The sequence below is a fragment of the Thamnophis elegans genome, chromosome 9 (assembly GCF_009769535.1).
Source record: "Thamnophis elegans isolate rThaEle1 chromosome 9, rThaEle1.pri, whole genome shotgun sequence".
Lineage (NCBI taxonomy): Eukaryota > Metazoa > Chordata > Lepidosauria > Squamata > Colubridae > Thamnophis > Thamnophis elegans.
In genome coordinates this window covers 66,415,999-66,429,786 of record NC_045549.1, presented here as the reverse complement: position 1 = coordinate 66,429,786, position 13,788 = coordinate 66,415,999, and the positions used below count along the sequence as shown (strand labels likewise).

Below are 13,788 nucleotides of genomic sequence, written 5' to 3'. Positions count from 1 at the left end.
GGTGGCAGCCAAAACAAAAACAAAAAAGCTGTCAGTTTATATACTCAGAGTTACTGTGCATAGTCTGCAGATTATGATTTCGAGCCTCATGAAGCTAAGAAGATTAATAGCTAACTACATCTGTGGGTTATGCTTTACACAACCCCACTTAGGAGTAACAAAGGACAAGTTTCCCAAATCCCGTTTAAACAACTTCTCTTAGATACTTATCAGCAGCATAACTTAAAGGGCTGTTACTCTTCTCCCACATGAGGCCTAAATGATGTTTCCCAGGACCTAATCAGTCTGAAAAGCTGGAGAGTGTGGGATTTAAATTACATTTAGCAGAAACACTTAGCCTGAAGTTCAGCATTCTTGAGGACTTAAATAATGTTATCTTTAACCAATTGGACACGTAAGTCAACCTACAAAAAGCGAAGAAGTTCATTTTTGAATTTCTTCCTCATTCCTTGTTCTGTGCAGTATGTTAATGTTTAAAGGTAACGGTTCCCCTCGCATATATGTGCTAGTCGTTCCCAACTCTAGGGGGCAGTGCTCATTGCCGTTTCAAAGCTGAAAAGCCAGTGCTGTCCGAAGACGTCTCTGTGGTCATGTGGCCAGCATGACTAAACGCCGAAGACACCGGAACACTGTTACCTTCCTACCAAAGGTGGTCCCTATTTTTCTACTTGTATTTTAACATCCTTTGTTCTGAGTTGGACCTAGCTCCATTTTCACTGGCAGAGGGCAGTAGGAGGCTGTCACAGCTGAAAATGAAGCTCTGGAGCCTGTTTTTACTGGCAGAGGCACCACGGATCCAGAGGTAGTATTCAGCAGGTTCTGACCAAGTCTGGAGAACCGGTAGCGGAAATTTTGAGTAGTTCGGAGAACCGGTAAATAGCACCTCTGGCTGGCCCCGCCCCCATCTATTCTCTGCCTCCCGAGTCCCAGCTGATCGGAAGGGAATGGAGATTTTACAGTATCCTTCCTCTGCCACTCCCACCAAGCCACACCACTCCCACCAAGCCACTCCCACAGAACCAGTAGTAAAAAAAATGAATCCCACCACTGGTGCACACGCTCCAGTTTTGGCACTCGATGCAGAAAGGCTAGCCATCCCTGGCGGAAATTTTGAGTAGTTCAGAGAACCGGTAAATAGCACCTCTGGCTGGCCCCGCCCCCATCTATTCTCTGCCTCCCGAGTCCCAGCTGATCGGGAGGAAATGGGGATTTTGCAGTAACTTTCCCCTAGAGTGGGGAGGGAATGGAGATTGTACAGTATCCTTCCCCTGCCACGCCCACCAAGTCATGCCCACAGAACTGGTAGTAAAAAATTTGAATCCCACCACTGCACGGGCCGGTTCTTTGCTGTTTCTAGGGCAGCCCCGCGGGCAAGATCTAAGCACCCCACAGCCGGATCCAGCCCTTGGGCCTTGAGTCTGACACCCCTGATCTAGGAAAAGCAGTCACTTTTAAGTTTCTTTTCACTGTTTTATTTCTTTGCAAACACATATGTGTTGGCCACATGTTCAGTAAGTCTGCTAATGAGTAAAATTGCCGTGGCCTGCATTAAGTTATACAGGTAGCCCTGTATAAACTAACACGATCAGCAGCACTTAAAAAATATATATACAAAATGTTTTATCATTGGCATTTACCACCAACAAGATTGGCTAAATGTACCCAAACATGAAGCCGACCTGCTGGATTTGTAAAAAAGTACAAGGGACTTATTATCACATATGGTGGACCTGCCCAGAAACACAAAAATATTGGACAAAAATTTGGAAAAGGGTGCAAGAAATTACTGGAGAACAGATAAAATACAAACCCGAAATCTTTCTACTGGGAATAATCAAAGGGAAATATACAAAGAAAATTAAGTACATATTAACACATCTGCTAATTACAGCTAGAATAGCACTTGCCCAATGCTGGTAACAAAATAATACCCCCCTCGGACGAATTAGTGATAAAAAAAAACTTTGGATTGTGCAGAGATGGACAAATTAACACTGAAATTAAAAGATAAAGAAGAGTCGGAATATTATGAATTTGGAACAATTGGTATAAATGGCTGCAAAACAAGAATAAATTAATTAAGCCAAAAAAAACAATATTTATAAATATATATAGAACTGTGTATAAAGGTGTGTAATATAGAAGCGAAATATTATACATGCACAGGTAGGATGACATAACAATGTTGCTATAATGACTGTAAGGTGTTGTAGAAGGGAAAAAATAATTTTAAAAATCTGCTAAGAAAGTTATACAGGTAGCCCTCAATGTACGACCACAATTGAACCCCAAAATTATGTTGCTGAGTGAGAAATTTGTTGTCACTCAGCAACATAACTCTGTGATAATAAGTGAGTTTTCTCCCATTTTACGATTTTTCTGCCACGTTTGTTGATCGAACCACTGCCGTTGTTAAATTAGTACCCCCGGTTGTTAAATCAATCTGGTTTCCTCATCGACTTTGCTCGTCAAAAGGATGCAAAAGCGGATCACATGACACAGGAAGACCGCAACTGTCAAAAATCTGAGTCGGTTGTCAAGCATCCGAATGTAAATCGTGTGTCTATGGGATACTTGCACTGGTCACAGATGTGAAAATCGTGACCCGTCAAAAGGGCGAACGTCAAAACCGTGCCCGACTAAACTGTGTCGCTGATGTCATCAACGCGGCGACAACAGCCAGCGCGGAGAGAAAGAAGGGCGCTTTAAATAGCGCGTTGAAAGAAAACCGATTCAACTTAAGGTAAGGGTTAGGTTTAGGGTTAGGTTTAGGGTAGGTTTAGGGTTAGGTTAAGGGTTAGGGTAGTTTAGGGTTAGGTTAAAGGTTAGGGTTAGGTTTAGGATTAGGTTTAGGGTTAGGTTTAGGGTTAGGTTTAGGGGTTAAGTTTAGGTTTACGGTTTACAACGTGCTTCTGTCTCCGCGCTGTTGTCGCCCTGTTGATGACATCAGCGACGCGGTTTAGTCGGGCGCGGTTTTGCCTTTCGCCCTTTTGTCGGTGAACTGTGAAAATGATCATCAGTCATTTTTTTCCATGCCGTTGCCACTTTGAGTGGTCACTGAGTGAACCGTTGTAAGTCGAGGACTACCTGTACAGGAGTTGTGTTACAAACCCACTTAATAGACCTTGTTTCCAAGCAAACTTTATCAGGGCTGTGAGTGACAAGATACACTTCCTGGAATAAACTTGACATCCAAAGGTGAAGAGCACTAAGTGTGTATGTGTGCAAGTGCAAAAAAGCATCTGCATTTACAGTGTCATCATAAAAATATTGTGCAGTCTTGACATCTGCTCAAACGGATGTGACCCTACACACACACACTGGCATTTCGCCAGTAACGCTGAGACTAATATAGATATATTTTGAAAGGCAGATGTTTTGATGGAACAGATGTTTTCTTCTTCTAAAAATAGGACTATTAGAGCAACAGGTTCCTGAGACGTTCCTGGATGTTTTATATTTTTTTTTTAAAAACAAACTAGGAACAAACAAGGACAGGGGATTTCCCACCCCCCACCCCCCAAAAAAGCCCAGGTGTGGGATTGTTCTTTTGCTGATCTAATATTTTTGCAAGGGGAAAAAAAACCTAATAATCATATCAACCATTCGAAATGATGCAGAATTGATTACTTGGCCCATTGGATATAAATGTGGGAATTCTTAACTGGCAGGGGAGATATCTTGAACATGATGGCTAACCTTTTACATGCCAAAAGCGCACCTGCACCTATAATGCAATGCGCGCATGACCCCTCCTAGCACCCTGCCCCCCCAGCACATGTGATACTGCACAGTGATGTGCGGGGAGGTTTATGGTGGTGAGGCACTGACACAAATTTTTTTTAGACTTGTGGACTTCAACTCCCAGAATTCCACAGCCAGGCCATGCTCAGTGCCTCATCTACGTCAGGAATTTTTCGGCTTTTAACCCTTGCTTAACTCTGCTCGAGTGATCATAAAACGCCTAAAGTCAGACTAGATGAGGCACGTCGTTCTCCTGCCTCCTCCTCTAGAGGGCGCTTTTTAGAGGCTTTTTTAAACAGTTAAGCACTAAGCAGAGTCATCCATGGTGACTCTGGCAGCAACTAGCTCAGCCTTTTACATTTTCTTTTCTTTTCATGATGACGCCCTTCCCTGCCTCCCTGACTGCACGTCACTTCACCCGCACTCCCCCCACCCCTGCACACGCGCAGGTTTCCCATCACTGATGCAGATGCTGGAGAGTGGGAATGTAAGATATGAAAGACTACAAGAAATTGCTTTAAGATTGTTGTGAAGTGATGAACTTACACATCAACTACTGTATACAATTCCCCAAATGGGGCTTTTTCAAGAGGCAACTGGACTTTCTGAAATTTTTTTTTAAAGACATTTTGCTTCTTAGAAAAGATAGGAAAAAACCCCAGAAGTTCCAATTTGCCTCTTGAAAAAACACCTTTGAGGAAGAGGAAGAGTGGAGGAGAGGTAAGGGAAGAAGAAAGAGATAAGGAAAGGTGGGTGGAAGGGAGAGAAAGAGAAGGAGAGGAGGGAGGGAGAAAAAGAGAAGGAGAGAGGGGAGGAAGGGGAAGAGAGAGGGTAAGAGTAGGAGAGAGGTAAGGGAAGAAAGAAGGGGAAGGAGAGGAGGAAGGAAGGAAGTAGAGAAGGAGGGGAGAGAGAAAAGAAAGAGAAAATAAGGTGGTGTCATAACAGACGCTTGGATCGTAAACAATACAATACAAACTGTACTCTATAATCTCTTAAATGGAATAACAATAGTATAAGATTGGCAAAGAAAAAGAATAACCATGTGAATGTATACCTAGAATTGTATGTAAGAGAATAAATGACAGTAAGAATATATAGCACATTATAGATAAACAATATTTGGTTATAAATAGCTAAGTATAAATAAATAGCAATAGCAATAGCAATAGCAGTTAGACTTATATACCGCTTCATAGGGCTTTCAGCCCTCTCTAAGTGGTTTACAGAGTCTGCATATTGCCCCCAACAACAATCCGGGTCCTCATTTTACCCACCTCGGAAGGATGGAAGGCTGAGTCAACCTTGAGCCTGGTGAGATTTGAACAGCCGAACTGCAGAACTGCAGTCAGCTGAAGTAGCCTGCAATGCTGCATTTAACCACTGCGCCACCTCGGCTCTTATAAATATAGAATTATACATAAAAATGGATAACGAATAAAGAGACCATGAATGTAAGATAGAAAGGTATAGAAAGGGAAAACACTAACTGCAAAGAAACCGATACGGAACTGCTGTATGATGTATGATGGAACTCCACGTTCCTATGTTGTCTTAAGTCATGTGTTTGTTCTTGTTGATGTGTTTATGTGTGTAAGATAAAAACTTAAAAGAAAAGAAAAAACACCTTTGAGACAAACCATGATCTGGATGACTGACAGCCCCCAGAGTCACCTCCGTATAAAATCATTCACGTTCAAAAACAGTGAACATTTGAACCAGCCCCGTTTTTAAAAATGAGGAGCCCAAATATCCAGCGAACTCAAGGATACGTTCCACTCGGCTTTCATTATACAATATATTTATTTATTTTTCATAATATATTACAATTCTTTCTACATATCCAGGCTATAAATACCGCGATTGTGCCTTTACATTTTTGTTAATCCGTGGCTTTGTTCTGCTTGACGTATTAACAAAAAAATACAAAACCATGAATGGAAAATATAAAAGTAACCAAAAAACAAAACACGTGTCAAAATAGCTTCGTGATACTTTCCGTAAAGAAAACTCTTTCAATGTATCTCACATGCTGTGTTCTGGGCTCTGGGTGACCAAATTGTGGAATCTTTCCACTTAAAAGTTCCATCAGAACATTCTGAGCAGCTGGTAATGGTAGAGGGTCTCCTGCTTGAAAGGGGGTCGGACTAGAAGACCTCCCAGGGTCCCTTCCAACTCTGTTATCTCAGTGATAAAACTGGTTTTATGGACCATTTTCATGGCTGTGCTACAAGAGGTTATTTTATCAAAACAATGTATTTACTTTCCAAAGTAATTACTGTCAAAAAGTCACTACTGTAGGTGTCCTGCATCTTAAGACCATACAACATCGGCTCAAGTAAAGAAATGTTCACCCACATTTCTTTGGTGAATATATGGTTAAACTCTGGAATGATTTGCTAATTTTTAAGCCTTTCTCAAGCCTATGGGGGTCATGTCAGAAGGAAGCATTCTTTGATAAGAATCGAAAATACATCAAGGCACTAGGCACTACAACCGAGCCTTTTCACAAAGGCAGTTGCCCTGATTTTCAGTAGCTTTTAGAAGGCTTACTTTTCAACAGCAAGATTATAGACAGGAAGGGTCCTTCAATGGAAAGATAAACATGAAAGAGGATTTATTTAGCAAAGGCAGGGGCTCAGAGTGGTATTTAGCAGCTTCTGACCAGTTCTGGGAGAAACGGTAGCGGAAATTTTGAGTAGTTCGGAGAACCAGTAAATATCAATTCCGACTGGCTCCACTCCCATCTATTCTCTGCCTCCTGAGTCCCAGCTGATTGGGAGGGGATGGGGATTTTACAGTATCCTTCCCCTGCCACGCCCACCAAGCCGTGCCATGCCCTCAAGCCACACCAACACAGAACTGGTAGTAAAAAAATTGGATCCCACCACTGCAGGGATTGTACTGTTAGACCACTGTACTTAGGCTCCAGAAGTGTGTCTTAGACCACACTTCTGAAATCTCATTGTTGACGAACCCAAAATTCAAAGCAGCCTATAGACAGCCTATTTCCATCTTCATGTAACTGCATAGAAAGATGGCCTCCTTATCGGATTTTACAATGTTTTTGCATTCCAACCGAGGGGTGAACGGTTTGTCTAGGACTGTCCAAAATGCCTAATATATCTTCAAGCTCTCTCAAAGTCTTGCATTGCCTCCACGGGATTCCTTATTGCAATTTTCTTCTTTTTATAATAATAATAATAATAATAATGGGAAAAATTCATGTTTTTCTCCCCTCCTGTATTCTGGGTATGAATACAATGGGTTTCAGGACGAGGCAGTGTTTGGTACAAGTTCCAGTTGTCGCCGGTTTTTTTTTTGAGAAGTCCTTATACAGACTGCGAACTCAGAGAGATAGCAGGGCCATAGGCAACGAAGGAGGTCTGAGAAGCATCGTCCCTAAGCATTAAGAGTCTGTTTCCTCACTAGGATACATGGCAATGTCCATGGCTCAGAATGGTAGCCTGACTGGTAGCCGCTGGTGGGATTTGAAGCTTCAGACATAACAGATTCGTTGCTTTTGCTGGAAATCAGCCCACTGGAAAACAAAAAAATAAAATGGCTCGTTTTGCACCACAGTTCAGAGTATCTGTAATGGTGTGTGGGAACGACCTTGGGGGACAGAACTAAGAGATCCAGAATGGACAACTAGCATATAAAAGATGTTCTAGCCCTGGAGTGGGATTCTACAGGTTCGGCTGAACTGGTAGCTCCAACTCTCAGCTGGGAGCTAACTCGTTCACTCCAACTTTCAGTTGTGCCCGCCCGCCCATCTCTACACTATACTAATTCTATATTCCCTTTTCTGAAGCCAGCTGTTTTTCCTCCCCAGCAGTAATGTGGAAGGTGATTTATCTGTAAACTGCATGCAGCAACCGGTTGTTAAACCAATAGGATCCCACCACTGGTGGGATTCAGCCAGTTCGCACCTATTCGGGAGAACCGGTTGTTAACTTTCTAAGCAGTTCAGAGAAGCGGATGTTGGAAGAAATCTCCTTTTGTTTTTTCCACTTTACAGGGCTAATCCTGTAAGGAAGGCAGGAAGGAAACATTCTGGTGTTGTTTCTAGCCTAATCTTATTGCCCTGCTTACAGAAACTGCCTCTCTGGTTAACCCTTACTACATTGTAACAGCTAACACGAAGCGCCCATCTACATGAGTGACGTTGAGTTGGCCAGGCCCACCCAGTCACATGACCACTGAGCCTGCCTATCCAGCTGGTTATTAGGGCAGAGAACCGGCTGTTAAATTATTTGAATCCCACCACTGGATCCCACCCCTGTTCTAGCCCACAGAAGGAGAGGAATTATGCTTTTCTGGACTACCTGTTAGGCCTGCGGCCAGTTCCTTTTAGGATCTTTGGCCTGCCACACTCTCTCTTATTTTACTATGCTGCTTCATTAGTGGGGAATTGGTAGGGGGAATAGTAAGGAGTAGAATGTGTTGTTATCAAAATTAAAATTCCTTTCTAGAAACCAAGGTCATCTTTTGTTTCCCTACACCTCTCAGCCTGACCGGAACTGGATGGGTGGAACTGCCAGCGTGGCATGGAAGATTGGACCATGGATGGACTTGTGGGTGTGGGGGGGGCATGATCTTGAACTTTCAACTGGATGGGGAAAACAGGAAGCTTCAGATTCAGGTTTTCCCAGATGTGCCAACATGGCTGTCTTCATAAATTGGCACTTTGAGGAATACTTTGCCTTGGACTCTGATTTCATTTTGGGTGATATTTGGAACTACCTCACAGGGCTATCAACATGGGGTTTTGCCTGGGCCGACAAATATGGAGGACATTCTGCCTGGTTTGGTACAGGAGCCTAACGGGACAGATAGCAGATAGAAAGGATTGTACAATTGCAACCAGCCTGCCTTCCATTGAGGACTGGTTTATTGCAAGGGTCAGAAAGAGAGCTGAGAGAATATCTACAGACCCGTCACATCCTGGACATAAACTGTTTCAATTCTTCCCCTCAGGATGGCGCTACAGGGTATTGCATGCCAAAACAACTAGACACACAGATAGTTTTTATTTCTTGAGCCATCACGCTGCTGAACACTTGATTCTCACAGCACTGTCTTATGTCTAAGTATATTTACGCACGTTGTATGGTCGAAGTATTATTATTATTATCATTCCCATCTTCTTTACTACATCTTCATATTGGTATTATCATCATTATTATGACTTGGCTGTTTTGCTTCTACACTTGAGAGCTTTTGCATTGGAGACAAACGTCTTGTGTGTCCAATCACACCTTGGCCAACGAAGTATTCTATTCTATATTCTATCCTATTCCGTGTGGATGAAACACAGGGACAGATGGAGAAGCATCTCCATCTATCTGGGATGTATCCCCCTAACTGCCATTAGCAGCAAATAGTCTATCAAATTGCTAGAGAGAGAGAGAGGGAAAGGATGCTGGAATAAATAAACACAGGATATAGTTGGACATGTGATTCCCAAAGTGACATTGGAACCCAGGAAGTCAACATGCAGTGGACAGTTTAAGCCTTAGTTTGTGGTATTGTGTGCTGACATTTTCTTCCACCTCCCAACATCTTACAGCAAAACCCTAGAGTGTGGCATCATTGATGGAACATTACTGGGTAAGAAGAATAAATCTGTCCAAAAGAGAAGTGGATAACACTAGATATTTCCTCTCAAGTAGAGAATTTAATTTATTTATGTATTATTTGTATATTATGTATGTATGTACAGTATCTCCTCCCCCCCCCCCAAAAAAGACTTAACTGGAAAATAAGCTGTAGCATGATTTTTTTGGATGCTCACAATATAAGCCCTACCCCCCCAAAATAAGCCCCAGTTAAGCTCTTCAGGGAGATGGATGCATTTAGTACTGTATTTCGCTGAAACGTAAAACCTAACCAGAAAATCTTTTGGAGCAGAATGATGGGTTGGCTGAGGGACAAAGGAGAAATGGAACATTTTCTTAGCTGGAACCTATGGGATATGTGGGCGACAAGGAGAACAGCAGGGACTTAAAATGGGGAAGTTAAATAGCAGCTGTTAACAATGGGAACTAAAAGTGAACATGGGTATTGTAATAGATCCCTGAACTTTGTAATGAGAAGATGCTGGTTAAGAGACTAAACAATGAGGAAGAAAAAAAAGTTGGGCTGTGAATGACTGTCACCGTGGTGGGGGGGGTTGTATGTTTAAAGTTGTATTTGTATTTGTATGTCTTATTTTTTTAAAAAATCTATAACCAATAAAGATTATTTTTTTAAAAAAAAATTTTTAATTTTTTTCTTTTTTTTCGGTCTTATTTTTGGGGAAACACAGTATGTATGTATGTATGCATGTATGCATGTATTTATTTATTTGTGTATGTATGTGTGTATGTATGTATGTATGTATGTATTTATTTATTTATAATTTTATTTAGCTATTAGTTATTAGTTATTAGTTATTAGTTATTAGTTATTAGTTTTAGTTATTAGTTATTAGTTAGTTATTAGTTATTTTTATTTATTTTTATTTTTATTTTTATTTTTTTTATATTTATTTATTTACTAAATTTAGTTTCTTCCCATTTTACCATAGGATAACTCTGGGTGGCTTACAGGCAAAAATTAACACCAAACATTGAAATCTAAGGACACATGGGGAGGGCGGGGCGGAGTTGATGGAGGTAGGATCCATTGTTTCTCGATCAACCATTCCTATTGTGCTGTTCCCCCCCTTTAATTTTTTATTGGGTACTACCTTGATTTATTTATTTATTTTAACAAAATGGGTGTAATGATTGTTTCTCCAGATTTACCTGAAGGGCAACGCCAATTCTTTTGCTTTCTCTTCTAACGCCTCTAGTTCTTCAGACGCGAGAATCATCCCACTGTCTGTCTGATTTTCCTGGGGAAAAAACCAGGGAGAGGGGGAAAGGCTGTTTTGACAATCAATGGAAACACAGGCAGACAGTCAGATGAGATGGACCAAAAGCACCCCAAAAAAGAAGCTATAAAATGAACTTACATCTTGAACCACTTTTATGGTCGGTTCCACAGGCACAGATTCAAAGGTCTTGACACTCACAGGACGACTGTTCCTTCTACTTCCTGTGCGATGCTGACTAAAAGAAAGAAATAAACCTCTTGTTAGCGTACCGAAGCTTAGTAAAACTGGATGGTCAACATTTCACTTGCCTTCTGCAATTATTACCCAAAGGAAGCTTGCAGGCTACTTCTGCTGCCTGCTGGTTGCCTGCAATTTGGTGGTTCACTCCTGACCGGCTCAAGGTTGACTCAGCCTTCCACCCTTCTCAGGTCGGTAAAATAAGGACCCAGATTGTTACGGGAGGGCAAAATGCTGATTCTGTAACCCACTTAGAGAGGACTGTAAAGCACTGTGAAGCGGTATATAAGTCTAAGTGCTATTGCGATTCTACCCCTCTTCTAACCCTAATTATATGAGCTACAGTAGCGCAGTGGTTAGAGTGCGGTACTGCAGGCTACTTCTGCTGACTGCTGGTTGCCAGCAATTTGGCAGTTCGATTCTCACCGGCTCAAGGTTGACTCAGCTTTCCGTCCTTCCAAGGTGGGTAAAATAAGGACCCAGATTGTTGAGGAAGGGCAAAACCCTGATTCCGTAACCCACTTAGAGAGGACTGTGAAGCGGTATATAAGTCTAAGTGCTATTGCTATTGTGCAACTAGCATCCCACCAAGCTGTGATCGTCAGCAATTTTGACCCCAGGCATCACTCAAAAATTGCCAGAATCTTGTATGATTTGAATTATTACAATTTTATCCAGTAGACAGAGGTACTTCCTATGGATTCAGTCGACCCCTTGCTGCATCTAAATGCTATACGGAGTCTGAAACCTGTATTAGATTGCATGAAGGGTTTGTACAGGGGTGGGTTTATGTGCATGTGTGAATATGTGCATATTTAGTGTCACCCTTTTCTGTCCCGAAAGGCTGCTTCTTGCACAGTCATAAGTCACATTTTTCATTGCCTTTGTAACTTTTAACAGTCACTATATGAACGTCTACTGCAATGCGCTCTACATGGGGCAGCCTTTGAAGAGTATTCGGAGACTTCAACTCGTCCAGAATGCAGCCGTGCGAGCGATTGTGGGTGCACCTCGGTACACCCACGTTACACCTATCCTCCCGAGCTGCACTGGCTACCGATCGGTCTCCGGATACGCTTCAAAGTGCTAGTTGTAACTTATAAAGCCCTTCATGGTATTGGACCTGGGTACTTGAGAGACCGCCTGCTGCCAATTACCTCCCAAAGACCCGTCAGATCACACAGGGTCGGCCTCCTCCGGGTTCCGTCTACCAGCCAATGCCACCTGGCTACTACCCGGGGGAGGGTCTTCTCTGTAGCAGCTCCGGCCCTTTGGAATGAACTCCCGCGGAGATCCTGACCCTCACCTCTCTCCTGGCCTTCCGGAAAGCCGTCAAAACCTGGCGGTGCTGGCAGGCCTGGGGTTGATGAGTTCCCCTCCCCTCTCGACTGGTATGGCTGTGTGATTTTCGTGTATTTTAATTATGTGTACTGTTGTTTATGTTCCCTTTCCCTTTGAGTTGTTTGCTGCCCTGAGTCCCCCCTGGAGAAGGGCGGCATACAAATAAACCAAAACTGCAAAAAAAACTGCAAAACATCGAGGACTATGCGTAATGCAGTGGATCCTTGTGATAATGTGAGGATGGTGTAACCCTGGTTGAAAGTTCATCAACTTCCCACACCCTCAGTGTGTGGAAACTGCAGAACTCTCCCAGCAATAGTGTCTCTGTTACATGGACGCTGAAGGCATTTCTGGGAAGTTAAAAAAAATGTACACAATTCATTCATCTATTGTTTACTGACTCAATAGTCACCTCGTCTCTTGGATAGGACACAAACTGTTCTCATTTAGTGTGATAGATTTCACTGAAATAATGAGCAACTCAAATGCCTTCCTCCTCTTTGTTGCGATCCCCACATCACGTGTCAACCTTGGGAAGGAATTGTTGAATGCTCCCAATGGAATGCTCCGACTATTACAAACCTTGTTTGCGACATGGTGTCACAAGGGAACAGAGAATCGTGTACTTCCTCTTCTTCCTTGCAGGAAACAGGTGACGTTGGCAAGGAGAATCCGGAGTCTTCTTCCGTATGGAGCAACATAACTTGGGGAAGGACAACATAGTCTTTACCATCCTGGTGTGAGAGACAGACAAAAAAGGTTTACTTTTTATTATTAATGAGTGGAGCAGACGAAGGGGGGAAAAAACCCTCAGGGAGTTGGTGGCGGTTTGTAGAACAGAGATGGGGAACGATGGCCCCTTTAGACTTCTGGACTTCAACTCCCAGAATTCCTGAGCCCAGCATGGCTGGCTTAGGAATCCTGTGCTGTGGCCCGCCAGCGGAGCTGGTGGCAGACTCAGACAGTGAGGAGGTTGGGGAGGAATATGGGCCAGTCCTGGAGTCTGGGGAAGGCTCTGATGAGGGCTCTGTGTCGGAGGCAGAGAGGGGGCTAGAGCCGTATGCCACTTATCAGCTGCCTTCAGAATCAGACATCAGTGAGGCAGACAAACAGCTGGAGCCTGTTCCCGATGTGTGCATACACAGAGCTGCCAGGAAAAGGGAACAGCTAAGGAACAAGGGACGACTCGGGAATAAAGGCACAGGTGGACGGTGAATGGCCCCTCCCAGAGGGAATAAAGAAGAGCAAAAGGGGAGGGGAGTTTGCAGGAGACAATTCATTCAATTCATTAAGGTGAATAGCTGTCCCTGACGTCTTGCCAAGTAATTGCTGCTACAGCTTGGAGTTTGGAAGATATCGGCCTGGCAACTCCCCAGCCTGATGAAGGTCTGCAGTTGTGAAATCTCATGAAAGACTGTTTGATGGGACTTTGCTGGAGAGGAATTCCCTTTAACCTAAATAAAAGAGGTTTTATCGGGACAAAGAGTGTGCTGCATGATCTTGGGAAGCCTAGGTCAGAACATCCTGGCAGCTGAAATCCACAAGTTATAAAAGGCCATCATTCCCCATCCCTTCTGTAAAACATTTCCATACCTTGGAACATTGCT

At 43.0% G+C, this 13,788-nt stretch overlaps 1 protein-coding gene across 1 annotated transcript; it reads right to left on the bottom strand.

The window, feature by feature from the left end:
• Nucleotides 1-7,143: 7,143 nt before the first annotated feature.
• LOC116512961 (vascular endothelial growth factor receptor 2-like) lies at nt 7,144-12,915 on the bottom strand. Its single transcript, XM_032223664.1, has 4 exons — nt 12,764-12,915; nt 10,742-10,838; nt 10,533-10,621; nt 7,144-7,282 (listed from the first exon to the last, which is right to left on the bottom strand). Exons 1-4 carry the CDS (start codon nt 12,880-12,882, stop codon nt 7,144-7,146), a joined length of 444 nt encoding a protein of 147 aa, XP_032079555.1. The 5' UTR covers nt 12,883-12,915.
• Between the last annotated feature and the right edge of the window lie 873 nt (nt 12,916-13,788).